The sequence below is a fragment of the Leopardus geoffroyi genome, chromosome C2 (assembly GCF_018350155.1).
Source record: "Leopardus geoffroyi isolate Oge1 chromosome C2, O.geoffroyi_Oge1_pat1.0, whole genome shotgun sequence".
Taxonomy (NCBI): Eukaryota; Metazoa; Chordata; class Mammalia; order Carnivora; family Felidae; genus Leopardus; species Leopardus geoffroyi.
The window spans coordinates 1,233,583-1,258,556 of record NC_059333.1 but is presented as its reverse complement, the minus strand read 5'-3'; the positions used below and the strand labels follow the sequence as shown (position 1 = coordinate 1,258,556).

The 24,974-nt window shown below is 64.6% G+C and overlaps 1 protein-coding gene and 2 long non-coding RNA genes across 14 annotated transcripts in view; 1 reads left to right on the top strand and 2 right to left on the bottom strand.

The window, feature by feature from the left end:
- Positions 1–24,857, top strand: part of COL18A1 (collagen type XVIII alpha 1 chain) — a 94,048-nt gene extending 69,191 nt beyond the window's left edge. For 4 of the 7 annotated variants that reach the window (XM_045501112.1, XM_045501114.1, XM_045501108.1 and 1 more), the window contains 36 exons: positions 381–451; positions 697–816; positions 1,339–1,365; positions 2,584–2,646; positions 2,747–2,833; positions 3,231–3,284; positions 3,411–3,569; positions 4,337–4,399; positions 5,236–5,262; positions 7,367–7,498; positions 8,025–8,087; positions 9,233–9,259; positions 10,021–10,056; positions 10,578–10,649; positions 10,952–10,987; positions 11,243–11,332; positions 11,895–11,927; positions 12,008–12,034; positions 12,257–12,319; positions 12,603–12,677; positions 13,373–13,399; positions 13,605–13,658; positions 13,921–13,995; positions 15,345–15,413; positions 15,847–15,889; positions 16,419–16,481; positions 20,040–20,083; positions 20,310–20,432; positions 20,901–21,054; positions 21,139–21,212; positions 21,686–21,817; positions 22,187–22,219; positions 23,075–23,326; positions 23,619–23,816; positions 24,143–24,258; positions 24,442–24,857. In XM_045501112.1, the coding sequence (XP_045357068.1) occupies positions 381–451; positions 697–816; positions 1,339–1,365; positions 2,584–2,646; positions 2,747–2,833; positions 3,231–3,284; positions 3,411–3,569; positions 4,337–4,399; positions 5,236–5,262; positions 7,367–7,498; positions 8,025–8,087; positions 9,233–9,259; positions 10,021–10,056; positions 10,578–10,649; positions 10,952–10,987; positions 11,243–11,332; positions 11,895–11,927; positions 12,008–12,034; positions 12,257–12,319; positions 12,603–12,677; positions 13,373–13,399; positions 13,605–13,658; positions 13,921–13,995; positions 15,345–15,413; positions 15,847–15,889; positions 16,419–16,481; positions 20,040–20,083; positions 20,310–20,432; positions 20,901–21,054; positions 21,139–21,212; positions 21,686–21,817; positions 22,187–22,219; positions 23,075–23,326; positions 23,619–23,816; positions 24,143–24,258; positions 24,442–24,655 (2,996 nt within the window). In that variant the 3' untranslated portion in view covers positions 24,656–24,857. The remainder of the gene's footprint in view (positions 1–380; positions 452–696; positions 817–1,338; positions 1,366–2,583; positions 2,647–2,746; positions 2,834–3,230; positions 3,285–3,410; positions 3,570–4,336; positions 4,400–5,235; positions 5,263–7,366; positions 7,499–8,024; positions 8,088–9,232; positions 9,260–10,020; positions 10,057–10,577; positions 10,650–10,951; positions 10,988–11,242; positions 11,333–11,894; positions 11,928–12,007; positions 12,035–12,256; positions 12,320–12,602; positions 12,678–13,372; positions 13,400–13,604; positions 13,659–13,920; positions 13,996–15,344; positions 15,414–15,846; positions 15,890–16,418; positions 16,482–20,039; positions 20,084–20,309; positions 20,433–20,900; positions 21,055–21,138; positions 21,213–21,685; positions 21,818–22,186; positions 22,220–23,074; positions 23,327–23,618; positions 23,817–24,142; positions 24,259–24,441) is intronic. The other 3 variants (XM_045501113.1, XM_045501109.1, XM_045501111.1) reach the window with 1 other exon arrangement.
- On the bottom strand, positions 5,475–12,609 carry LOC123610461. 2 transcript variants are annotated; one of them, XR_006718142.1, is made up of 6 exons: positions 12,490–12,609; positions 10,513–10,943; positions 9,795–9,933; positions 8,429–9,107; positions 7,036–7,182; positions 5,475–5,759 (listed from the first exon to the last, which is right to left on the bottom strand). It is a non-coding gene; the product is annotated as an uncharacterized LOC123610461 (long non-coding RNA). The 2 variants fall into 2 exon arrangements; XR_006718143.1 differs by lacking the exon at positions 5,475–5,759 and adding an exon at positions 6,323–6,791.
- LOC123610460 lies at positions 14,236–20,310 on the bottom strand. 5 transcript variants are annotated; one of them, XR_006718138.1, is made up of 6 exons: positions 20,016–20,310; positions 19,733–19,891; positions 18,375–18,815; positions 17,414–18,058; positions 15,829–16,832; positions 14,236–15,603 (listed from the first exon to the last, which is right to left on the bottom strand). It is a non-coding gene; the product is annotated as an uncharacterized LOC123610460 (long non-coding RNA). The 5 variants fall into 5 exon arrangements; XR_006718141.1 differs by lacking the exons at positions 19,733–19,891; positions 20,016–20,310 and having other exon boundaries at positions 14,236–14,975; positions 15,549–15,603; positions 18,375–19,147; XR_006718136.1 differs by lacking the exons at positions 19,733–19,891; positions 20,016–20,310 and having other exon boundaries at positions 18,375–19,147.
- Positions 24,858–24,974: the final 117 nt, after the last annotated feature.

Sequence of the window (24,974 nt, the reverse complement as noted above, 5' to 3'; positions counted from 1 at the left end):
AACATCCTAAGTGTAACTGCCTGGTTGTCAGAATAACATCCTCACTCTCAGCTCTTAGGAGGCGTGTGGCATTGGGGGTGAGGGTTGTGACAGATGCAACAAACTTCCGTGGTTCAGCAAGAGAAGAAATGATGTGTGTTTGCGTGTGCATGCATTGCGTGTATGCACGTGCATATGAGTGCATGTATGTGAATGTGTGTGTGCATGTATGTGAGCATGCGCATGAGAGTGTGTGCGCGCGCGTGTGTGTGTGTGTGTGTGGTGGGGGGACTGCATCCTGGAGCCGCACGCAGCCTGGGTCCGGGGCAGGGAGCCCAGAGTGAAGCCTGGGCCGTGCTCCCGGGTATGACGGGTATGACGGCTGCCTCTGCCTCCCCCAGCTTGGACCCTCCCCGGCTCAGACACCGTCACCGCATGGAGCGTTCGGAGCCCTGGGGGCGGCCCGGAAGAGGTGAGGCCCCTCCCTTGACCCCAGGGCACCTGGATGCAGCTCCAGCTGCCGCACCCCTTCCTCTGTGCTCCTCCTGCGCCCGCAGCCCCGGGAGCACGTGGCGGGGATGACCGGGCAGGGCCCACTGTGTGTCCCATGCCTGTCATGTCCACTTGGCATGTCCCCTGTGATACATAGCCCAGCCTGAGACTCAGGAGGGTGCAGCCGCGGCCCCCCAGCCTGTGCCCTCTCCTCTTCGTCCCCAGGGTCCTGCAGGCTCTGCAGTACAGAGCCCCGATGCACAGCCTGTACCCGGGCCACAGGGCCCCCCAGGCCCCCCAGGGCCACCGGGGAAGGACGGTGCTCCTGGAAAGGACGGTGAGCCGGTGAGTCTGTCTTCCCTGGGTTGGGCCGGGGGAGGGGCTTGGACAGGAGGGGGAGGTGGGCCTAAGGCACCGAGCAGCTGGTCCCCGATGGAGACCTTGGGGTGGCCCTGACCTGAGGCTGCTTCCTCCCCTCGGGAGACAGAGGGCGGTCAGCAAGGCGGGGGGGGGAGCGGGGAGGTGAGGGGTAGTCAGCAAGGGGGGGTGGTCAGGGAGGAGGGGTGGTCAGCAAGGCAGGGGGCAATTAGGGAGTCAGGGGGCGGTCAGGGAGGGGGGCAGTTAGCGAGGCCGGGGACGGTCAGGTCGGGGGGCTGGTTAGCAAGGTGGGAGCAGTCAGGGAAGAGGGTGGCCGGGGGTGGCCAGCGAGGCCCCGCAGGGCCAGCCCGCGGTGTACTGGGAGGGAGGGTCTCCACACTCACACGCCACCGTTCGGGGGGCCTGGAGTGCGTCTCCGTTTCCGTGTTCAGATCAGGGTGGGGACGGGGTATAATTCTCTGTCACTAACGGTTCTCCTGCACGTTCCAGGGCGATCCTGGTGAAGACGGGAAACCTGTAAGTTCACTGTTCTTTCACAGCCAGGTCCCATCTGTGACATTTGTGTGAGACCCTCGGGCTTCTTTACCCCGTGGCACTCTGTAAACTCAGTGCCAATGCACTTAGCTTTGAATGCAACTTCACTTTGGTTGAGAAAATAGAAGTCTGTTGATAGAAAAATACTAAGTTATGCGTACGTATTGAGAAGTTTAGGCTAACTACCAGAAAAAAAAAGGAAAGGGAAGAAATAAATGGTGTAGCTTCCAAATTCTTAGAGGGAAAAAACACATAACAAAGAAATAGGAAGCGTGTTTGTGGGTTGGGGAGGGGTGCAGCCTGTAGCTGGGCGGGGGTGGGGGGGGGGGCAGGGTCCATGCAGACCAACCAGCAGTCACAACAGATGGGAGCTTCTATCTCGAAAACTATGGATTTTTAAAAATCAACAAATGCTATTTCCCAGAAGCATGGTAACACAGCGCGAGAAAGTTGCCAACTGAGATACGGGACATGACGCCCCGACAAGTGGTCATGGGGGCAGGCCGCTGACTAACCGCACACCCCTCTTGAAGACATTCGAGGGGGCAGAAAGGGATATTTCCTACTGACCCCAGCCAGTCCCTACTTAACCTGGCGGTGGAGTCACTTGTGAGAATACCGGTGGCGCCTGAGGAAATCAGCCGGTGCTCGGCCGGGCAGGGCCTGGGGCGTCTGGGACCCAAAGGACTCCAGGGACAGCTTGCTCTGGGCAAACGCACGGGAATCTGTCATCTGACAGGCCCCACAGTGAACGTGGACATTCCAGCACACAGAAGCCTCCTGCGCCCACCAGGGGCAAATGTGCAGGCACTCTGTCCACAGCACCCAATGCGGGCACACGAGTGTGTGGGACAGGTACACACGTACGGGGCAGGCACACACACGTACAGGGCAGGTACACACACGTACGGGGCAGGCACACATACATACGGGACAAGCACAGGCATGTATGGGGCAGAGCGCCAGTGTCTGGTGAGGATGTCCATGGGAAGTCGCAGGTCACATTTGTGTAGAAAGGTCCACGTGGCCCCTCGGGTCAGATCCCCAGTGGGCAGTGTCTGCCTTGAGTCCTGCACGATGCCCTCTGTCAACCCCTCGATGGCTTGGCTGTCTGCCCCGGCCATGTGTCTTGGGCGGGACGGGTGGTGACAGCACAGAGGGGCCTTCTCCCTGACCGGGATGATGGTCTTTGTCTTCCAGGGTGACCCTGGGCCACAGGGCTTCCCCGGGACCCCAGGAGACATGGGCCCCAAGGGCGAGAAGGTGAGAGTCTCAGCTGTCTGGGTCTCCGTTCTGTGCGTTACGCTCCCTGACCGCAGTGAGGGCCGTACACCCTGATGTAACTGGTGTCTTACATCCCCAGGGGGACCCTGGGGTCGGGCCAAGAGGACCCCCAGGACCCCAAGGGCCTCCGGGGCCACCAGGACCCTCCTTCAGACACGACAGGCTGGTAAGTCCCGGCCACAGCCTCTTCCGGCAGGGGGGCCGCCTGCTGCCCCGGGAGGGACCCTCCACACCTCGCTTGGCTTCCCGACGCCTCCTTCTCCGGACCCAGACCGGCCTTCCGGGAGGGTGTCCAGGCCCGGAGTCAGCCCTGTCTGCTGGGCCACAGGGTGTCGGGGCCACAGGGCTGTCCTCCTGCCGGGCTCCGCCTCCTTTCGTTCAGCGGGCGCGTCCACTATCTGCTCACGGCTTCTCGCCGTAAACCTCCCAGCCGTGGGCTGTGGGCAGTGCTCGAGATGAGCATCCTGCCGGGTCGAGCCCCCACCCGCTGGCCTCGGGCGAGGGGAGGGCCGGGTGGAAGGACCTGGGCCCCCAGTGACATGTCTGTGGGCTCCTTCCTTCAGACCTTCATTGACATGGAGGGGTCCGGGTTCGGCGGTGACCTGGAGAGTCTCCGAGTGAGTGTCCTGGGCATGTGGACCCTGTGGTGGTGGTGGTGGTGGTGCCCAAGTGGGGGTGGGGGTCAGGGCCGTCCCTCGGCGGGGGCCGCGTGCCACAACCATCCTGCGTTTCTCTGTATCCAGGGCCCGAGAGGTTTCCCCGGCCCCCCGGGGCCCCCCGGCGTCCCAGGCCTGCCCGGAGAGCCAGGCCGCTTTGGGATGAACAGCTCCGACGTCCCAGGCCCCGCAGGCCTTCCTGGAGTGCCTGGGCGGGACGGGGCCCCCGGGCTTCCTGGCGCCCCGGTAAGGCCTGCCTCCTGCCCCTCCCTGCCCTTGACCCCCTCCGGGCTTGGCCTGGGGTGGGGGGTGAACACCAGTCCCCACCCATACCCCCGCTGCCCAGATCATCGCAGGGAGGCGGCTCCTGGCTCTGGGCCCCTGGCGGGGAGGAGCCTGAGTGGCCAACCCACTGGGTGATGCCTGCGGCGCCATTCAGCTCCGGGCCTCCGGCGGGTCAGTGGACCTCCCAGAGTCTGTCTCCAGGAGTGGGCCCTGCCTGCAGGCCCGGGGGCCGTGAGGAGCCCGCGTCTGGGACTCACCACTCGTGGGGTGCTCAGAGCCCTGCCACCCCCGCTCCCGACGCCGGGGGGGCCCCGCGGCCTGGAGGTTCCCACACGTGTCGCTATCAGAGTTGCGCCACGTGAACCGGGTGCACGGAACGTGTTCGCCGGACGACGCGCTCCGGAGGCCCAATCCGCACGCTCGTGGCGTCGTCCCGTGGATGGCGCCCGGCCCTGTTCGAGTGACCAGCCCCTCACTCACGGTCTGGGGGCCCTTCTCATCCTCCCCTCTTCGATCAACTCAACGAAAAGGGAACAAACGTAGAAACCGAGCGGAGCCGCTGCACCCCGTAGCCCGTGTGCAGGCTCTCCCGTGAGCCGTCAGGGGAGACACTCGGCGTCCTCGACCCTGGGGACGCGTGCACACCCGGATAATCATCCGCTGCCCCGTGAGTCTTTTTCAGCGGCTGAATTCCATCTGGCCCCACACTCTGCTTTTCTCTCCCCCAGGGACCGCCAGGTCCTCCAGGAAGAGACGGGGGACCAGGAAAGACTGGCCAGAAAGGCAGCCCCGTAAGTCACTTCCCCAGAAGTCTGTGCGGGCCTGACCCGGTGCCGCGTGCCGGCCGGAGAGCGATGGGTGTGGGGATGCGGCCGGGCGGCCTTCCGCACGAGAAGTGCCACAGAGGTGGCCACGGGGAGGCAGGTGGCCCTGTCATCCCGTGCACGGCCACCATCCACCGTCCGCCTAAGTCATCAGGGTCTGAGAGCCTGGGGCCTGGGGCGTCCGGAGTTCGCTGAGAAGCGTGTAAAAATTCGGGACTCTGTGATCCGTGTTTCTGATGACAGCTGGACTAGGTGTTTGGGGTCGTGGGGACACTTCGCTTGATTTGGAAACCGCATCCCAAGCTTTCATTCTGGTTACAACCGGGGCCCGTGGCTCCACGTCGTTTATGGTGAATGAACCAGGAGGCGTTTCGAGGCCGTCCTCCGTGGGATACTTTCCGTGAGAGGCTGCTCGGGGCTGAGCGGAGGAGGCGCGTTTTCCGTGAACCCCGGGTGCTCAGGGCCTCTCACTGGGGGAGCAGCCGAGCCAGAGGGGCTCTCGTGGGGGTGCCGGCCACTCCCAGCCCCCCGGGAGCCTCTGTCCAGGTCTGACACAGGGCGGTGGCAGGAGCAGCCCTCGCTGTGCCAGGGCCAGGAGACACTCAGGGTTTCAGACGCGTGTCTTCCGGGAGCGGCACACGGGATCCCGGCTGCCCAGACACGAGCGAGGAGAGCCAGGCGTTGATCGGCGTGGCTGGCAAAACAGCGGCCTCTCGGGTCAGGACGGAATGAGCACAAGTGTGTGCTCTGCTCTCGCTGGCTGCACGCGGTCTGGTTCAGCGATTGTTCTCTCTCCCCTGCAGGGTGAAGCGGGCGCCCCGGGACCTAAGGTACAGACGAGATGCCCCTGGAGGCACCTGGGGTGGGTGGAGATGGGCAGCTGGGTGCGGGGCGGGCTGGGCCACGGTCAAGGGAGCCGGTGTCCACTGTGGGAGCCGCCCTGGGGAGGCGTCCCCTTGGTCCGGCCAGGGTTCCCACCCAGTTCTGGCCGCTGCGGAATGAGACCTGGTGTTTGGATACAAGCTCCCGGTGAAAACTTGTCGGATAAAGCGTGGAGTGAGGGGGGGGCTTCATGGGGAGGGACCGGGCTGCTGGGGGCTGGGGTGCTGCTGGGGCCCCGTGGGATCCCATGAGGAAGCGGGTCCGGGGAGGCCCCTTCTCAGCTGCACCGGGTGGGCGGGCGCTCACCGGAAACTTCCCGGGAAGTCAAGGGGCTGGTCCCCAGGGGAAGTGCCCGCTGGTGGGCCGGGGCTGCGCTGGGCAAACCCCGCGGGGCGGAAGGGAGGACCAGGATGAGGACGGGATTGGGACACAGGTCATGCGGATTCTGAGGGATGGGGTGGGGCTCAGAGAGGAGCGTGTGCATAGGAGCACACATGCACATATGCACACGCACACATATACGCACACATATGCATATGCACACGTGCATGCACACATACCCACACATATGCATATGCACACATGCACGTGCATGCACGCATACATGCACATGCATACGTGAGTGGACACACGCACACACCATGCACACCTGCATGTGCACACACGTATGCACATGTGCATATGCACACACACGCACATGCATACACGAGCATGCATGTGCACACACACACACATCATGCACACATGCACGCACACACACACACGCATGAGCGTGGGGGCACTGAGGGCCTTCTGGGAGGCCTGAAATGAGGGGCTACAACTGCAGGAAAATTCAGCATTGAAGCTGAGGTCAGACTTGCTGTGGGAATGAGACCCCGAGTGGGAAACTGGCTATTGAGACTCAACTTTAAAACCGTCAGGAGCTGGCCTGAGGGGTCCAGATCCTACAGCCTGGTTGTAAACTGAGTAGGAAACTGGGAAAAAATAAATACAAAAGATCAGCCCCGATGGAGTTTTCTAGGCACAAATATTTACGTAGAAGCCTTTCAAAGAGTGACCATTAGATGAGTTGTTTAAATATAATAAAAAGGCACTAGTATTAAAACCCAGAAAGTAAAATGTAAAATTCTATTAAAAGGAGCACGTGGATAAAGTGGGTGACAAGAAGTCAAAACTGCTGACTATCCGTTAAATAGACCGTAAAGGGGTTAACACCAGCCTCAGGGGCAGCTCACGGAGGGCCGGGGCCCAACCCCCGTAGGACAGCCTCCGATGCCTGTGGGAAGCGGTGAGGGGACCCCAGCCCACTCGAGGGGCCGGAGGAGGCAGTGGAACTGGCCGGGGAGGCCCCCTGGGGAGAGGCCGGGGTCAGCGCTGCCAGGGGCCTTCCGGTGGGCTTGCGTGCGTGGGTAATATGCCCTGCTGTGGGCCAGGGGAGCCTGTGCCCCTCACAGGCAGGAGACTGTGGTCCCTCCCTCTGCAGATGAGGTTAGGTGGCCTTGGGTGGGGCTGGGCCAGGTGGTGATCCGGGCCTCCGGGCTGAGCCTGCACAGAGCCCAGCCCTCTGCCCGGGGGCCTCCCTGTGTCAAGTCCCCACCTCCCTGCCCTGCTCACAAGCTGGCATCCGGGACCCTCGGGCTTCCTCAGTCCTTGGGCCCCCCTCGGTCGCTCTCAGGGGCCCTCCTGCTCCCCCATCGCTGCTTCGGGGCTCCCCCGCTCACCTGCCACAGCTCGCCACCCCCTCCTCCGCCGCCGGGGGCAGCGTGCTCTGTGCTCCCCTTGCACCAGACCTGGAAGGAATATCTCCGGTGCGTGGGCCTGTGGGTCTCCCTCGGTAGTGTCGTTTTTAAAGTGCATAAAACCGTTTCCTAGAGTCAGAGGAAAAACGGGGGCTATTGGGTTTGCTTTGTGCAATGCCGTTTGTCTCCGGTTTCCAGATTTGTAAAAAGCACATAGGGAAAGCAGGTGGGCACGGCATGCAGTGGCTGTCTCGGGGTTTAGTGGACACCCTGGTGGCCGAAAGTAGTGACTTCTGTCTCTCCACCTGTGCAGGGAAGCAAGGGGGACCCTGGCCCCACTGGCGCTCCTGGGGAGACTGGCTTGGCAGGAGCCCCCGGACCAGCTGGACCACCAGGGCCCCCCGGGCCCCCCGGGCCTCCAGGACCAGGACTTGCCGCGGGGTTTGTGAGTACTGGTTGCTCCCGTCCCCCAGAAAGCCGAGTCTGCAGCCCCGTGCCCCCCCGGGCGCCCCCCACGGGCTAGCACTCTCCCCAGCCCCGTGTCTGAGCCCCGCCTGGACGGTGCCACAAGGTGGAACCGGGGGCAATGGGGGAGCAGCCACCCAGTTGCACAGGTGGTCATGCCAGGGCCCCTGTCCTGTGCGTGCTGGGGAAAGACTGCTCCAAGCAACACCGTGAGACAGCCAGGCCCCTGGCTGGTGCTCGGGCCAAAAATAAAATCCCCTAAACTCAGAGGAGGGCTGAACGGGGCGCCCCCCCCCCCAGCAGGGTGCCCACAACCCGGCAGACGCTTCTTATGCCAGGACCAAGAATGGCCGCTTCCAGGCCATTCCAGGGCCACCTCAGCCCTTGGAACCCGCCCTGCTTAGCTGTGGCTGAGTCTCCCCCTCAGGCCAGCGGCTGGCCTCCGGGAGGGATCTCTTCCCGTAAGACACGCAGACCCAACTGTCCCCCTCGTGTGCTGCCCGCAGGAGGACATGGACGGCTCTGGGGGACCCTTCTGGCCAACTGCTCACGGAGCCAGCGGGCCACAGGTACTGCCTTTGCCAGCTTGATCCGCTCTCAGGGGGAGGTGCGCGCGGGGCAGGGGATGCCCCTGGGACCAGCCCGCCAGTGGGGACCAGCAAGGCCGCTGATGCCTGGGCACTGTCCACCCTGGAGGCCTTCTGGAAGGGAGTGGACCGTCCACGTGGGGAAGTGCCGTTGGTGGTCCGGTAGATGGACGTGGGGCAGAATGAGCCCTAAAAGATGGATCTTTCTGGAAAATAGCAGGGCTTGAGTTCTCGTTACGGCTCTAATTGGGGCAAGCAATAAACTTTGGCCCTAAGTGCAATCGTAACTAAGTAAACATGGGTACCTTCCTGTGAAATCCCACCTCGTTCTGCTGTTAACGTCTGCACCAGTGGGGACTGGGTTTGGCTGAAGCAGCCGACACCCCCGCGAGCCCAGGACTTGAACCAGACGTGGGGGACACGTCCCGGGGTGGGGCGCTGCCTCTGCCATGGCCGGTGGATGCCCAGGGGACCCTCCTGCCAGCGCCCGCCGCGGCCCCAGACCCTCAGCCTGGTGAGAGTGAGCAGCGGGGACAGGTTTCCGTTCTGGGCAGCGTTAGTGAGAATTTTCTCTTGGGCAGAAACTATTTCCCTGAGTAGCTAGAGTGGCTTTGCTAGTTTAACTTCGTGCTTTTCCTTTTACGTGTTAAAAAATCCTAGCCTTTGGCCGCATCGGGTAGCTGCCTGGGCACCAGAGAGGACCCGGTGGGAGGTGGCCGCGAGGTCTCGGGCCCGGGGTCCTGTCCCCGCTTGTAGGGCCCTGGACCCGGGTACACAGATCCAGTGCCCCTTGACCCCTGGAGGAATCAGCGGGGCTGTTTCGTGACTTCGGAGGTGACGGAGACCCCCGGGGGTCGCAGCAAAGCCGAGCCAGCCAGGGCCCTGTACGGGCCGGAGGGCAGCATTCTGGCTGCTCGGACGCAGGCTTCAGTTACACAAGATGCAGATTCGGGTTGTGGAGGCACCGGGCACGCCTGCCCTCGCGTCTGGTCTGTGTGCTGCCTGAGGGGTAAAGGTGGTGCTGAGGACAGACCCCTGCTCCTGGGCTGCCCAGGGGGGTCCTGGCTCCTGTAGGAGGAAGACCTTCCCTTCGGGGGCTCAGGCTCTGTTCCTTCTCTGCCCCACAGGGACCACCAGGCCTGCCCGGGGTCAAGGTCAGTGAGCGCACCCCCCCGCCCCCCCACTAGGAGTTACCGTTTCAGCAGGGCCTGGGGGTAGCAGGAGTTCACCGCGGGAGATCGGAGAAACACGGGGCAACAGTCAGGCACCACCCACCCCGAGCTTCCGTGTTGGGGGGCACTCCTCCCATCCTTCTAAAGCCGCAGGGTCCCCGGCTTCATGCGTCTGAAGGGGGCTTGCCAACCCGGGGGTACAGAGGAACCTGCCCCCGCCACGCCTCCTAGGCTTTGGGGCGGCGGGGGGTGGGGCGCCCCGGGACTCCCCCCACCTCCCTGCTTGGCTCTGCTGTCCCACCCTGTCCCTGGAGGACACCAGCCCCCACCCCTCCCCATGGGTGGCCAGGCTGGGAGGGCACGCCACGCTTCCCACAGACACACGGGTTCGAGGGCGCACAGGGCCCACCAGGCGATGTGTTACGGTCCTGTGATGAATGTTCCTTTTAGAGTGTTTTGCTTTGATTTAGAACTTTGGGTTGTCGTAGAAGATTGTATTTTAGAAAGACACACTCACTTCCTTAAAATGAAGTCGTCTGGTGGAGGGCTCCTTGGAGCAAACTGATGGGGCAGCTTCCAGAACAGTCTAGGCTGCATGTGTTAGCTGCCTGCACAGCTGGCCCGGTGTCCCTGGGACCCTCCGCTCTGGGCTGGCCCTGGAGGAGGAGAAGGCAGCACGGACGCCACCACCGTGGGGGCAGGCTGCCGCACTCGCGCTCACAGAGCCCCTTCACCCGCTCTAGGGGGACCCTGGAATAGCCGGACCACCAGGCGCCAAGGTAAGAAAGAGCCTTTTCTCGGGGTCAGAGAATCTGTGATCTTGACCCGTCCCGGTCAGGAGCAGGCAGGGGCCCCCTCAGCCGCACGGCCCCGGTCCCCTGGAACCACGGTATCTCGGGGGGAGGCCCGCGTGCGGTGACTTCCAAGGCCAGGCCCAGGCTCACTCTCCCTCTGGTTCTTCCTGGTGCCGTCCGGGCTCGGCCTCCACTCCTCAAACTGCAAGACGTGCCGGTCCTGAGGACACCCACCCCCAGGACACCTGCCCGCCGCCCCAGGTCACAGGACAGGCTTCCTCCTGGCTCCAGGGTGGAAACCTTGGGAACCACAGGAGTCTGTCCAACCATAGTCCCCTCCCCCTCTGCCCCTTGAGGCTCCTAAGGAGGCTGGAGGCCGACTGGGCCAAGTTGCTGCCAGGGGCGTGAGCTGGTGACCCACAGAAGCCCCGGCCTGCTCACCTCCCCGGACGCCAGGCTTTGCTGGGCGGTGGGCTGACGCTCGTCTCCTCCTGTGTCGGGTGCAGGGAGAAGTCGGAGCCGATGGACCTCCCGGGTTTCCCGGCCTCCCTGGCAGAGAGGGCACAGCCGGAGCCCAGGTGCACGACCACTAGGAATGCTTGGGGTGGGGGAGCGGACCACCCGAGCGGCTGATGAGGCTGACACCTCGGTGTGGTCTCGGGGTCCTGACCAGTGCTCTGTACCCCACGGGGCTCAGAGACCCCGGCTCCGTGGGCCGTGGGCCGGGGGTCCAGGCTGCCCGCCGGGCTTCCTGCCTGGCTCAGCCCCCTTTCCCAGGAAGAACTCTCTACATCTCCATTCAGAGCCGCTGCTGGTGATGTGGGGTCTCCAGGAAGGGGGCTCAGGCTCTGTTTGAGATGAACTGTTTCCATCTTTGCAGGGACCCAAAGGAGAAAAAGGGACCCAGGGAGAGAAAGTGAGTGGGGCTCGGGGTCTGCGGGCCGGGCAGGTGCGTGGCCAAGCCTTGAGGGGTGCTGGCTCGGAGCCTGCCCTGCCGGGAGGTGGGGCCCTCAGCACTGCCGTCCCCAGCCCAGGCGCCTCCTCACACCCTGTGGGCGCCAGGAACCCCTTCCGAGCCCCGGGTGGGCTTGGGGTCCCTTCCAGGGCCGCCCGGACAATCTGGAGGCCCCCGCGAGCCATCTGAGAGTCAGACACCGGCTTTCTCTTCCAGGGTGACCCAGGGAGGGATGGAGTGGGGCAGCCTGGCCTCCCCGGACCCCCCGGGCCCCCAGGACCTGTCGTCTACGTGTCGGAGCAGGACGTAAGAACACTGCGTGGGTGGGCAGGCGCTGTGCCCGGCCCTCCCCCCGGCACTGGCCACGGCGGGTGCCAGCCCGGTCCCTGACCCCACATCGGCTCCCCCCCACCTCGGGTGCCCCCTAAAGACTCCAGGGTTTCCACTTGGTTCTATTCTGGACCAGCGATGGTGTCTCATTATGGTGACACTTTTAAATTATTTGAATGAGAAAGAAGTTATGGGAGCGGGTGACCGGAGAGAAATGGAAATTCTGTAGCAGAAAATCTAAATGGAGCAAGGCCTCTCCCACTGAGACCCTCGTGTCCTCAGCCTCTGAGCTGCCCCATCAGAACCCCCTGGGTTCCCAGATGCCGGCAGTCCGCTCTGGCCCCGGGGTCTCTGGAAGCTTCTCCAGTGCCTGATCTGAGGGACCTGAGGCCAAAGCCAGGACGGCGAGTGAAAGCAGTTTTTCTTGGGCATTAATTGCTGTGCTGTTTCCTTGGGCCTGTGAGGCGAGCTGGGCTTTAACTCTAACGTGTCTTCCCTTTTCCTCCTCCGGCCTGTGTTTCTGCCGGCCCGTGGACAGAGAGCGGTGGCGGCAGGCGTGCCGGGACCTGAGGTATGTGCAGGCCGTCCCAGGGGGGAGCCACAGCCGGCTCCGCGCCCGCCCCGAGCTGACGCGGCCCCTCTCTTCCGCAGGGCCGGCCGGGGTACGCGGGCTTTCCTGTAAGTCGCCCCTCGGCCCTCCTCACACCGGCCCCGAGCCCCTGGTGAGCCCAGTGCCGGAGGGCGCCCGCAGAGCCGAGGAACCTTCAGGCTCCTGCGCAGAAGCCCCCGGGGACCAGGGCGGGGTCTCGGGGTGTGGGTCAGGACGAGGAGGCAGGTGTGCCCAGGCGGCCGCAGCGGGACAGGGTCCCTCGCGTGGCCCTCATTCCTGTCTCCTCATAGGGACCGGCCGGGCCAAAGGGAGATCTGGGCTCCAAAGGCCAGCGGGGCCCCCCGGGACCCAAGGTGAGAGGCTCAGGCACCATCTGCTCTGTGACCCTGGGGGGGCGATGGGGACACGAGAGCCCTGACCGAGTCTGACGCGGGTTCTCTTCACGGTCGCCTCACTGTGACCCATGGAGGCCCCGCGGAGACCACCCCACGGCAGAGCCCAGGGAGGGGAGGACCCCGCTCACCATGCACCTGCTCCGGGGTTGGTGTTCACGCCCCGAGTTGGGGCTTTACTGTGGGAGTCGAGGGCCCTCTCTTCCCCAGAGCCGGCCTCATGCCGTCACCCCCGCTGTTCCAGGGCGAGAAGGGCGAGCCGGGCCCAGTCTTCAGCCCCGATGGCGGCACGCTGGGCCCTGCCCAGAAAGGAGCCAAGGTGAGCCCGGTGCCTGGGATTGCTCACCTTTGTCCAGGCCGGGGGCTGGGGGGGGGGGGGGAGGGGGCGGTCCTGAGAGGGCTCTGGAAACTTCTGTAGCCTGGGCCCCGTGCCCTTCCCTGTCTGTCCCTCTCTCAGTGCCACACTGGGAGGGTCAGAGCCCGTACGCCTGGCTTGGCCACCACCCAGCCGGCCCCTGGTTGTCCCCTGCCTGTCAGCTGAGCCCGCCCTGCCGAGGGGCTGGGGGCTCTGGAGGAGGGGGACTCGGCAGGGGCCTCACCTGCAGACGCCCCTCCCTGAGGATGCAGCTGCCCCTCTGCCTCTGGGTGCTGCCACCGTGGAGGGGTCCCGGCCCTCCTCCCTCCGCCCCCACCCCCAGACAGGCCCTAAGAGGGTGTGGGGAGGACTTGGACCCGGATTCAGTGGCCGTGGGGGACAGGCCCGGAGGGGCCCTGAAGTCTCCCAGGGTTGTCTGGGATGGGCAGTGGGACCTTGGATCTCAGGGCCCAGAGAACTCAGGCCGGCCCCGAGGTCGGGGGGGCCCCCACGGCAGGCCTCGTCCGTGCTCCCTGGGGACAAAAACCCCCATCTAGAGCATGCTCCCTCTGCCGTTTCCTTCCGTCCCTGGCGCGGTCGGAGCCCCTCGGGCACTGCCCCGCCGGCCATCTGACGGCGCCTTCTGGTTTCCTGTTCAGGGAGAGCCCGGCTTCCGAGGACCGCCGGTGAGTAGGCGCACGCCTCCCACCGCGAACACGCGTGCGCGGTGTGACAGAACACGAGGTGCCGTGACGGCCTGGCCGCTGAGCGGGCGTGGTGGCCCGAGCGTACATCCCGGCGTGCTTGGCGAACACGGAGGCAGGTGTCGGGTGGGAGGCCACCGCAGGTGCCGGCCTCTGCTCTCCTGAAAGGCGCTCCTCCTTCCTGCAGGGTCCATATGGACGGCCGGGGCACAAAGGGGAGATTGGCTTCCCTGGGCGGCCGGTAAGGACCCAGGATCTCGTTCGGGCCTGGCCCCTGGGGGCCTAGGGGGCCGCAGACCACAGTTCCTCCCCCTGCCCTGCCCCCAGGGACCACCCCGCCTGGGGACGGCTTCTCCAGGACGAAGCCTAGGGCTGCCCAGCCCGTTTGTGGGCGGCTCGGGCCAGAGGGGCTGGCGCCCTAGGAGACCCTGGGCGGGAACCGAGAGCTGGCCAGGCTGGCGTGAGCCAGCTCCGGCAGTGACCGCCCCTGTGCCCTGCCCCAGGGTCGCCCCGGGATGAACGGATTGAAAGGCGAGAAAGGGGAGCCAGGACATGCCAGCGTCGGCTTTGGTGTGAGGGTGAGTGTCCCCCAAGGGGCGGACGGCGTGGCTGGGACACCCAGGGGCGTGGAGGGCCCTGCGCCGTGACCACACCGGGCCGGTCCTCTGGCACGAGGACCCCACACATGTGCGCGCACACTCCAGCTGAGCTGCGGGGACAGGGGCCCCGAGTGGCTCTTCTGGAAGGGCACGGCCGCGTGGGACCCGGGCGTGACCCCTGCCCCCGGTGGGGCCCCTCACTCAGCACCACAGCCTGACTCTCAGTGCCTCACCGGCTTCTGAGCAGGGTTTTTGTTGGTAGCCTGGGTGTTTTTATCCGTTTCTCCCTAAGAGGGGGCCTCCAGGCACGGGACCTGTTCCCGATCCTGCGGCTGGGCACCCAGCCAGCTGCCAGGTACACTCGGTGACTTTGCTCCCACGGCCTGGGCCGGGGCGTGGGGTCCCGAGGCCAGCGTGTCAGACGGTCCCCACTTTTCTGCTTTTGCCATCACTGCTGGTTCTTCATCGTGGCTCCTTCCTCCCGTGGCCTAAATGTGGCTGCTGCCTCGTGAAAAATCAAGAGGCAGGAGGTGACATCTTGCGGCGATCTGAAGTAGTGACACAAAGACGGGTCGCGGGCCTCGACAAGCAAGACAGGCGCCGGGATCCTTTCCGCACTTCTGACCTAAGGGCGGACGGCGAGTCAGTTCTGACCTAAGGGCACATGTGTGCCCCGCGGAGTCTGCTGGGACAGGGCTCCGCCTCCAGCGGCTCCTCTGGGGGCCCGACACCCCACCTCTGTGCTGCCTCCAGTCCCTCTGTCCTTGGCCTCAGTGGGGCACTGCAAGGAGGCGACCGCAGGGCAGGCGGGGCCGGGTCCTGAGGTTTGCACGACCTCACTGGCCCTGGTCTCACTCCTGACGCAGCGTGAGTTACACAGGCTGGTGCTTTGTCCAGTAAGCAGGTCACTGCCAGAATGAGTGCTTTGCACCCCGCCTGGGTGGCTGTCTCTTCTCTTTCTGTGAATAAGTAAATGAAAGTTCACACATGGGCTCAGCCTGCTGGCCTCTGGGCCTCCTGGGGCTCTGCCTTGAACGTGGAAATACACAGATGAGCTCCCAGACTCTGCGTTAGTCTCCGTGCTCCCCGCCAGTCCTGTCGCCCTCTCCACGTCCCCCAGGCACGTTCTGAAAGGGGCAGCTGTGCTTGGGGGCCCCACAGCCACAACCAAACTGGATGCTTCCTGATTATATGCTGTCACACACGTTCAGTTTTCTGATTTTAGTGACGTATTTAGTGAAATATTCCCCCTCACATCTGCTGCCCTGGTCACATCCACGGCCTGGCTGTGAACGTGACTGACCTCGTGTTCTGTCCTCCCCATGCAGGGCCCACCTGGTCCCCCGGGGCCTCCAGGACCCCCAGGCCCTCCCGGGACTCCCGTCTATGACAGCAACGTAAGTACCCCCACTCCCCTCCTCACAGGCCCTATCCACCAGCCACCCCCTGGAGGGGTCAGCCTCTCCCAGGGAGGGGACACCCCAATTTCTGGCAGGGGGCTGGCCAGTACTCCATTAGAAAACAAACCCCACCTGGGGAAGTGAGGGCTCTCTGCATCTGGGAGCCTGAACCTTGAGCCGTGTGGTCCTGGGGGGCAGACACCCCTGTTTTACAAGGTTCAGCCACATGAAGGGACTCCGAAGGGGCAGGTCATATCACGATCAGGGCTCTTGATTCCAAACCCCCGTCTCCTCCCCCTCCCCATGCTCCTACGGGGGACCGGTGTCTGTGTGGCCTCACAGAGGGCTGGGGCTCCGGGCTCAGAGACCGCTGGGGGGTGCTGCCCTCAATCCGCAGAGCCCCTCGCCTCACCGGCCAGCTTCTTTGCAGGCCTTCATGGAGTCTGGCCGCCCTGGACCTCCAGGATTGCCAGGTGAGGGCCCCTGGGGCTTCGCGGTGGCTGGGGCGGTGGCTTCTCTTGGGGATGCTGGATGCCGCAGGACTTCGTCCTGTGAGCCTGGGCTCCAGGGGAAGCAGGAATGCCTCATCAGCCCATGTCCCCTGCTCCAGAGTGATCACGGGCCCCTCGCGGGGCCTCCCGGGTCATCCCAGCACAGCCGTCCTGGCAGCCTCGTTGGGGGACAGCCCCGGACACTGAGTAGACACCCACTTGCGTGCGGAATTTAGATCTGCCCCCTGCCCGGGCCTGCTCTGTCAGCCCGCGCCCGCCCCGCGGGAGTGGTGTGGCCTCCAGGGGCAGCCCCTTGGGTGGGACCCCCGAGTGCTTCTGCTCAACAAAAGCTCTTGCTCTGAAGGCTCCCAAACTCGTGTGGTGCTCCTCCCCCGTCCGGGCTAGTGCACGCAGCACTCACAAGGGCTGGGGGTGAGCAGGGCACAGGGGCATGGCCCAAGGGCCCTGTCACAGCTCGATGATGGGCACTCCTGGGTCTCTGTCCCTCCAGGGTACCAGGGGCCTCCTGGACCGAAGGGTGACAAAGGAGAAGTGGGCCCACCAGGACCACCCGGTGAGTGTGCTCCAGGCGGCCCTGGGCTGGGGTGGGTCCCCGGCACTGTCCTCTGTGGTTACCCGTGCCCTCCTGGAGGAAGGACACCCCTTCCAGGCGTATGGGGCCCAACGGCACCTGTGGCGGTTTGATCCCTAGTTGGCCCAAAGCCTCAGGGCCCAGGGCTTCAAGGACAGCGGGGCTGAAGGGCGGAGCTGGGCCCCCGGCACCCAGCGTGTGGGGGGACGGCCCCTCCCCTCCCGCGGCTGCGTGGAGTCCTCTCTTGGCCCGATCGCCCCGGGGCTGAAGTCTTAGCACCTCGCGGGTTCCTTCCCACGGACGGTGGGACGACCCTGCCAGATTCTTCCACTGCTGAATGAAATAGAAGGAAACGACAGGGTGGCTGTTGGGGGCTAGCAGGACAGAAGCCCAGAGGGCCGGGGCCCCCAGCCCCAGGCAGTGACAACTAAAGGGTGGCCGACAGGGGCCCCCCCCCAGTGAGGGGCTGCAGCCCAGAGCAAGGGTGGGGTCAGAGACAGGCTGCCGGGTGGGGCTGAGACCCAGGGTTTTCCCTGAGGACTGCTAGAGGCAGAAGCCGCTCCCTGAGGAAGGTGAGCTCACCGCGGGCCTACGATTTAGGCTGAGCAGGTGAACAAAATGGCCAGAACGGACCGGAATGCAGGCAGGAGAGCAGAGGTGAGACAGGCCCCCAGGAGAGCCAGCCAGGGTGGGAGCTTGAATCACGACAGTGCTCCAGCAAAGGGAAGGTGGGGGTGAGTGCAGGGAGCCGGGACCCTGGAAAGAACCCGGTTCCGTTCTGGGATGGAGGGGCGCGGCCACTGGACCCGAGGAGGCCGCGTGAGTTTTGGCAGACGAGACCAGGAGGGGAGCGAGAGAGGTCTGTGTGGAGGCCGCGGGCCGGGGCAGGGGCGGGGGCGCCGGCGGGAGGGCACCGGGAGGCGTCACGGCGAAGGGTTTTCTGAGGCCGAAGGAGCCCTTCGCTCCACCGACCAACAGGACCTCACTCCTCCGCACGGAAGACAGACGCCAGAGAAGAGGCCTCAGGACAACGTAAAGATGGCCTGTGTGCGTCAGCAGAAACCCCCTTCCAAGCGAGGCCATCGGAGGACCCGCCCTGATGGGACGGGACAGATGGCAAGGGCCCTTCGAGAAGGAGGCGACGCTGGAGGGGAGACCCCCAGGAGCGAACCGCGGCCCTCGTTCAGCGTGGTCAAAGCGGGGACATACCTCGCCGCTTCCGGGGGTGGAGCCGACGACGGGCCAGGACCACGCAACTAAGCATGCCCGGCGAGGATGACACCAAAATTACCGGACCCTGAAGACGACACGAAAGGAGAGAAAAGGGAGCACAGAGCAGATGGAACCAGGCACATTTAACATAGTTGGTTCCAACTGACATCTGTCCGTAAGCACACTGAATGGGAACCCACTGAATACTCCGTTAAAGGTAAACGTCGGCAGTTGGATAAAAACAAAACCATATGCTGCTTACGAGGGACACTGCAAATGTGAGGACAGACACCCACACAAGCTGAATGCGGGACAGGGGCAGGCAAACCAAGCCTGTGTGTGTGCACCTGTGTCTGAATGTGCGCCTGTGTGTGCTCCCGTGTGCATGTGTCCGCATCTATGAATGGACCTGTGTGTGCACCCGTGTGTGTGCATGCCCCTGTGTGCGCGTGTGTGCATCTGTGAGTGCACCTGTGTGCTTGTGTGCTCATGTGCACCTGTATGTGTGAGCGTGCCCGTGTTCTTGTGTGTGCACGTGTGAGTGCACCTGTGCACATACATGTACCTATGTATATGTGTGCCTTTGTGTGCCTGTGTATCTGTGAATGCACCTGTGTGTGTGTGCACCTGCGTGCATCTGTGAATGTACCTGTGTGTGTGCACATGTGCACCTGTGTGTGAATGTGCACCTTTGCATGAGTGTGTGTCTACATGCGTCTGTGAATGCACCTGTGTGTGTGTGTGTGTGTACAAATATCTGTTTGTGTGTGAGAAACCAGACGAGTGTACCTTGAGGCAGGAAACATTGCCAGAAACTCGAAAAAAAGAAGTCCATTATGAAAAAGGAGTAAACCCACCAGAAAAATACAGCAATTCCAAATCCTGTGCCTCTAACAACGTAGCTTCAAGACCTAAAGAGCAGCAACCGACAGGAGAAGGACGACACAGATCCGTCCTCGTGGGGGTGTGGCCGGCTCTCAGGAAGTGACGCCACCAGCTCACAAAGCACAGCTCAGGCAGGAGACGGGGTTCCCGACCTGGCCCTGGGGCCCTGGGGCCCTGGCAGCAACACGGGGACCCTGTCTTCACCACACGGGCCCTCGCCTGGCAGAAAGCGAGCAGGAAGTCCGCGTCACAGACACGCCTGGAAGATGGCCCCAGAGCAGCGCACTTCCCTTCCAGATAAGGAGGAACCACTCACAACCGGCAGGTGGAAGGTGGTGAGGCCCCGGCCGAGTCCGTGGCCGCAGCGGCTCCGCGGCAGCAGGACCCCCCCAGACGGGGGCCACGCACCCATCGGCCGGCCCAGCTGGGCCCCAGGCCACGGGTCCTGTTAACTGTTCAGGAACTCACAGCCTCAAGCGGGACACGTTTCTCAGCACTCAGCTCAAGAAGTCAGAAAACAAATGGCAAGTTTACCTTTAACAAAAGAGATGGGCACTGAGGAGGGCACCGTTTGGGATGAGCCCTGGGTTGTACGAAGCGATGAGTCACGGGAATGTACCCCCAAAACCAGGAGCGCACCGTGCACGCTGTATGTTAGTCAACTTGGCAAGAAATTATGTTAAAAAATACAGTAAAATTAACATAGAGAAGCAAAGAAAAGGGAAGAAATGGTACAGCTCAGAGCTGAGGGAACAACCATTTGCAAGTCAAGGTAGTTTTTGGAAAGACCGCTAATCCTGGCACGCCCCCTGCAGGACCGAGAAAGGAGGGAGCCCTGCGAGCGAGCGAGCGAGCGAGCGAGGGGCAAAGGGCTGCTCCGCCTCCACCCTCGCTAGGGCTGCAGGGTGGCTGGTGCTCAGGGTGGTGGCCGCTGCCCCGGGAGGGTGGGGAGGGTTGCGAAGGAAGAAATACCTGCCATTTGTACAGACGGGTTTGGGAACACCAACCACCCAAAAGAACATACCGTTGCAATTAATAGGTAGACTTACCAAGGTCACAGGGGCAATTCTCAAAAATCAACTGGTAATAAACAAAAAGAAATTCTAAAAAGGTGCCATTACAAAAGGAGGTCAGACCTGTGGCCGCCGGAGGCAGGCGGGCGTCACGGGGAACCGTCTGAGCCGCCAGACGCGTCCTGGAACTCCCGTCACGAGGTGACGCGCGTCTTCCTGTGTCCCCACCAGTGAGGCCAGGGGTGTGAACCAGCCTTACTGTCCGGTCCTGCTGCTGCACCCCTAAAACATTCCGGGGCCGCCATTAAAAGTGTAACAAAACTGCAGGGGGCCCCCCAGAAACAGACGTTCTAGAAGGCAACAAAGGCAGCTGTAGGTGGGGGCATGGCGCTGCCGAGACACTCACCTTGGCGCCCCATCTCTCCTACAGGGCAGTTCCCGCTCGACCTCCTCCAGCTGGAGGCTGAAATGAAGGTGGGTGTCACCCGCGTCCCCGTCGCCTGTCCCACCCTGGCTGGGTTCCTTGGCGGCTCAGAAGGTGGGGAGACAAGTCCTGTCCCGCAGGGTGTGCCGGACCTCCTGGGCTCCAGAAGCTTCCGGCTGCCTCACCCTGCCCACTCGGGGCTTCCGCGGGTCAGCCTGCCCCTCCCAGGTCAGCAGCGGGAGCCGGGCTGTCTCAGACCGGCATTTCCATCCACAGGGGGAGAAGGGTGATAGAGGAGACCCGGGGCAGAAGGGCGAACGGGGTGAGCCCGGGGGTGGCGGATTCTTCGGCTCCAGTGTGCCCGGCCCCCCCGGCCCGCCAGGCTACCCTGGGATTCCGGTAAGTCTGGACTCCTGGCTGCCTGCAGGCCCGAGCCAGAGCCCGTGTCCCCAACGTCCTGGGCCAGGTCCAGCCCAGCTGTGGATGCCTGCAAGGCCCAAAAGGTTGCCCCCACTCCTGGCAGGGGGGGACACGGGGCAGGTCTGGTGGGTCACGGCCTGGGCCCCCCCCCCAGCCAGCCGGGAGAATGGGGGGCATAGGGGCCCTCACCCAGCCCTCCCTCAGGGAAACCACCTGCCCTAAAAGATTCCAGGGGGCACAGGCCCCAGCTTCTGCCTGAGGGATGGAGGGGGAACGAGGGCCTTCGGGGGACCGAACCTCTGTCCAGGGTGTGCTCTGGTCCGTGTTCTGGGATCCCTTCCCAGCACAGAGCACACCGTGTGGGAGGCCAGGTTTCCCCGGCCATCGTGGGGGCAGGCAGGGGGCTCCCCGCAGGGCCTCTGCCACATGTTCTGTTGTCTCCCCTAGGGTCCCAAGGGAGAGAGCATTCGGGGCCAGCCAGGCCCACCTGGACCTCAGGGGCCCCCTGGCATCGGCCATGAGGGGCGTCAGGGGCCTCCTGGCCCCCCCGGCCCCCCCGGGCCCCCGGGGCCCCCTTCCTTCCCCGGCCCTTACAGGCAGAGTAAGTCAAGCAGGGGCGGGTACCTGGTCTCCGGCCTCGTCCAGCCAGGGCCATGCGTTCCCATCTCTGGCTCTTCTCTTACAGCGATCAGTGTTCCCGGCCCCCCAGGCCCACCTGGGCCCCCCGGACCCCCTGGAACCATGGGCACCTCCTCAGGGGTAAGGGTCCCCGTGTTCCTTACCAGTCAGATGCTTGCTGCCCAGTTGCCTGCCCGGCCGCCCTCCCCTCTGCAGACCTGTGGGTGGCCTGCTCCGGAGGGTCCCAGCACCGGGCCTGGCCCTGCCCCGTGCACAGATGCACGGCAGCCCTGAGATGTGGTTTGCACAGCAGAAAACGGGGAGCCTGGGGGTGGCCGTGGGACTCGGGTGGGCAGGGGAGGACAAGGGAGGACAGCCATTAAGAAGGGTCCCCAGCAGGGCTCACCGGGCACGTGGGCACTTGGCATCCAGCCCTCCCCGAGGGTGGCCTCACCGTCCCGGTGCCACAGAGCATTCTCAGGGAACAGCCTGATCGAGAAAGGAACACACTTAAGCCTTCAGGACTGTCCCTCATCCGGAAGTGTCCTCCCCCCACCCCCCATGAGCCCAGACGCTGCCTGTGTGCGAGGGCACCCACTGGGTCGGGCTTCCAGCAGGTAAGGATCTGGGCCACGTACCAGACCATGCTGGACAAGGTGCCGGAGGTTCCGGAAGGCTGGCTCATCTTTGTGGCTGAGACAGAGGAGCTGTACGTCCGGGTCCGGAATGGGTTCCGGAAGGTCCTGGTGAGTTACCTGCACGGGGGAGGGGCGGGAGACCTTCTCGAGCTTGCTTGGGGTTCAGGAGAGCATGTGGCGGGGAAGGGGGCCCCCCACAGCGAGCCTGAGCCTCGGTCTCGGTTGTCCTGTGGGGTGAGCGCCTCATGCAGTGACCGTGCTCCCTCCTCACGTTTCTTTATTTTTTAACTCGGGGCCTTCCGAGCAGTTTGGGGTTTACAGAGAAGTGACTCCCACTTCTTACAGCCGATGCACGTGAGGTGCTGTGCGCCCGCTGATGGCACAGGCACCAGGGTGTAGCCGTGCCAGCTTCCGCTGGGGCGGGGCGGGGGTGCCAGGCGTCAGGGTTGCTGGGGTGACCCCTGCGTTTTCTTTCAGCTGGAGGCGCGGACACCCCTCCCACGTGGGACGGTAAGGACGCAGCCGAGTTCAGGGCTTGGAGCCCGGGGGGCGTCTGGCCGGGGATCGACGGTGGCAGGCCGAGCACGGCCTCGCGTCCCCGGCACGCCTGGGGCTCTGGGGGCTGGGCGTGGGAGGTGGTGTGCAGACCACGAGGCCACCTCCCTTCGGGCCACGCTGCCCACCCCTCTCCGAGCGCGGGGCCCGGGGGATGGAGGAGCCCACATACTTAGGTTTCCCACTGCTGCGGCTCTTCTAAGCCAGGATTTCTTAAAGGGCCCGGGACCGAGGCTGCGTTAGGTAGTGTGTGTCCTGGGCTCCCGGTGAGTCCGCCCACTCACGGAGCCCAGGGAGTCCTCCCTCGCCCGTTCCTTCCTTCCTTCATTCAGTATGGTCTCGGGCCAGGCACTGTTTTAGACAGGGAGGGACACACGAGGCCCCTGCCTCGCGGAGCTCGCGGGCTGGGGGAAAGGTGGTAAAGATGACAGACGATAGACAACCTGTTTTATCGTCTTAGGTAAAGGTGCCTAGTCACAGAGCACGTGGTGTCTCAGAGGCACTGGGCGCTGGGGGAGGACAGTTGGGAAGGGGGGGTCGGTGCAGATCACCTGAGGTGGGCGCACGGGGCATAAGGAGCGGAGAACTTGGGTGTCTGGGTGGCAGTGAGGGGGGCTGGAAGGTCAGGGAATGTGGTCCTGAGCGGGGCGGGGTGCCTGAGCGCAGGGCCAGCCACCCACTTTGCACGTCAGGCCGGCAGGGCGCCCCCTCCAGCTTACGAGAGCACAAGCCGCAGGTGCAGGAGGAGAGGGCCACCCGGACAGGAGGGCAGAGCCCCCGCCCACGGCGCCCCTGCCTCTGCGTCTGCAGGACAACGAGGTGGCCGCCCTACAGCCCCCGCTGGTGCAGCTGCACGAGGGCAACCCGTACCCCCGGCGGGAGCTCACCCACTCCACGGCGCGGCCCTGGCGGGCGGATGACATCCTGGCCGGCCCCCCGCGCCTGCCGGACCCCCGGCCCTACCCTGGCGCCCCCCACCACGGCCCCTACCTGCACGTCCAGCCGGCTCGCCCCACCGGCGGGCCCGCCCGCACCCACACCCACCAGGACTTCCAGCCCGTGGTGAGTGACCCACCAGCCCCTCGGCTCACACGGACTCCCAGGGCTGCCGGGATGGGAGGGCTCTCTGGGCCTTCGAGAAGCGGGAGAGCCCGAAGAGGCGGGCAGGGGTGGGGGCCTGACGGCGGCCACTCTGGACCCCCTGGCCCCCAGCCCACCGCGGTCCCTGCTGCCCTAGGCCGAGGGGCTGGGCTGGTCCTCTTGGGGCCCCCGGGGCCGGTCACGCGGGCTCTCTGCACGCTCAGCCCCTCGGCCGGCCCGGGGCTGGTGGCTGACCCCCGCGGCCCCTCCACAGCTCCACCTGGTCGCACTCAACAGCCCCCAGCCGGGCGGCATGCGCGGCATCCGGGGCGCGGACTTCCAGTGCTTTCAGCAGGCGCGCGCCGTGGGGCTGGCGGGCACTTTCCGCGCCTTCCTGTCCTCGCGGCTGCAGGACCTCTACAGCATCGTGCGCCGCGCTGACCGCACGGGCGTGCCCATCGTCAACCTCCGGGTGCGTGAGGGCTCCCGCGTGGGGCAAGGGGCGGGGGTCCGGCGGGGTCCCCAACCCCCCGCAGCCACCCCATCTCACGGGGCGCCTTCAGGGGCAGGAGGCAGGGCCGGGCCCTCACACGCAGCCGTCTCCGAGCCGGGGCTGGGAACCGTCTCTGGGGCGGTCCCCATGCCTCTCTCCCACCGCCAAGTGCTTCCTGGGAGCCGGGGAGCACCAGCGCCGCCTCGGGGCCAGAAGCAGTGGCCTCACCGCAGACCTGGGGGTGGAGGCCCCGCGGCAGGGGATCCCTGGGGCGGGAGTGAGCCCTGTGACACCGCCCTCCCCAGGACGAGGTGCTGTTTCCCAGCTGGGAGGCCTTGTTCTCCGGCTCCGAGGGCCAGCTGAAGCCCGGGGCCCGCATCTTCTCTTTCGACGGCAGAGACGTCCTGCAGCATCCTGCCTGGTAGGCTCCCCAGCAGAGGCCGCAGGGGGTGTGTTCTGGGAGGTGGAGCCCCCAGGGACGGCCCCACAGGCAGCCGCACCTTGGGCCCTGGGGCCTTTGGGAAACACCCTTCCCTGCCCGGAGTGGTCCAGATCCCGGGGGTCAGGGCTCGGGCCTGCGGCTGATGGCTGCTGCCTCCCGCAGGCCTCAGAAGAGCGTGTGGCACGGCTCGGACCCCAGCGGGCGCCGTCTGACCGACAGCTACTGCGAGACGTGGCGGACAGAGGACGCGGCGGCGGCTGGCCAGGCCTCCTCGCTGCTGGCGGGCAGGCTGCTGGCGCAGAAAGCCGCGAGCTGCCGCAACGCCTTCATCGTGCTCTGCATCGAGAACAGCTTCATGAGCTCCTCCTCCAAGTAGGGGCTCTGCCGGCTCAGACAGGCAGATGGACAGTCAGAAGGCCAGGCCGGGAGGCCAGCAGCAGGGGAGCGGGGAAGCCGCCCTTAAGGAGTGTCTGCCCCTGCCCGCCCCCAGGGTGGGACCTGGCTGGCACTCTCCTGTATGGTTCTGTGGTTCACGTTTCATGTAACCCCCAAGAAATAAAAGGAAACCAAAGAGTGTATTTTTTAAAAAGTTTAAAACAAAACCTGGTGCCCAGACTTTCTCTTGCCCCTCCCCACCTCGCACAAGGCCCTGCCCCCTTCCTCTTTGACCCCAGTCAGAACAGGAGGGAGACCCC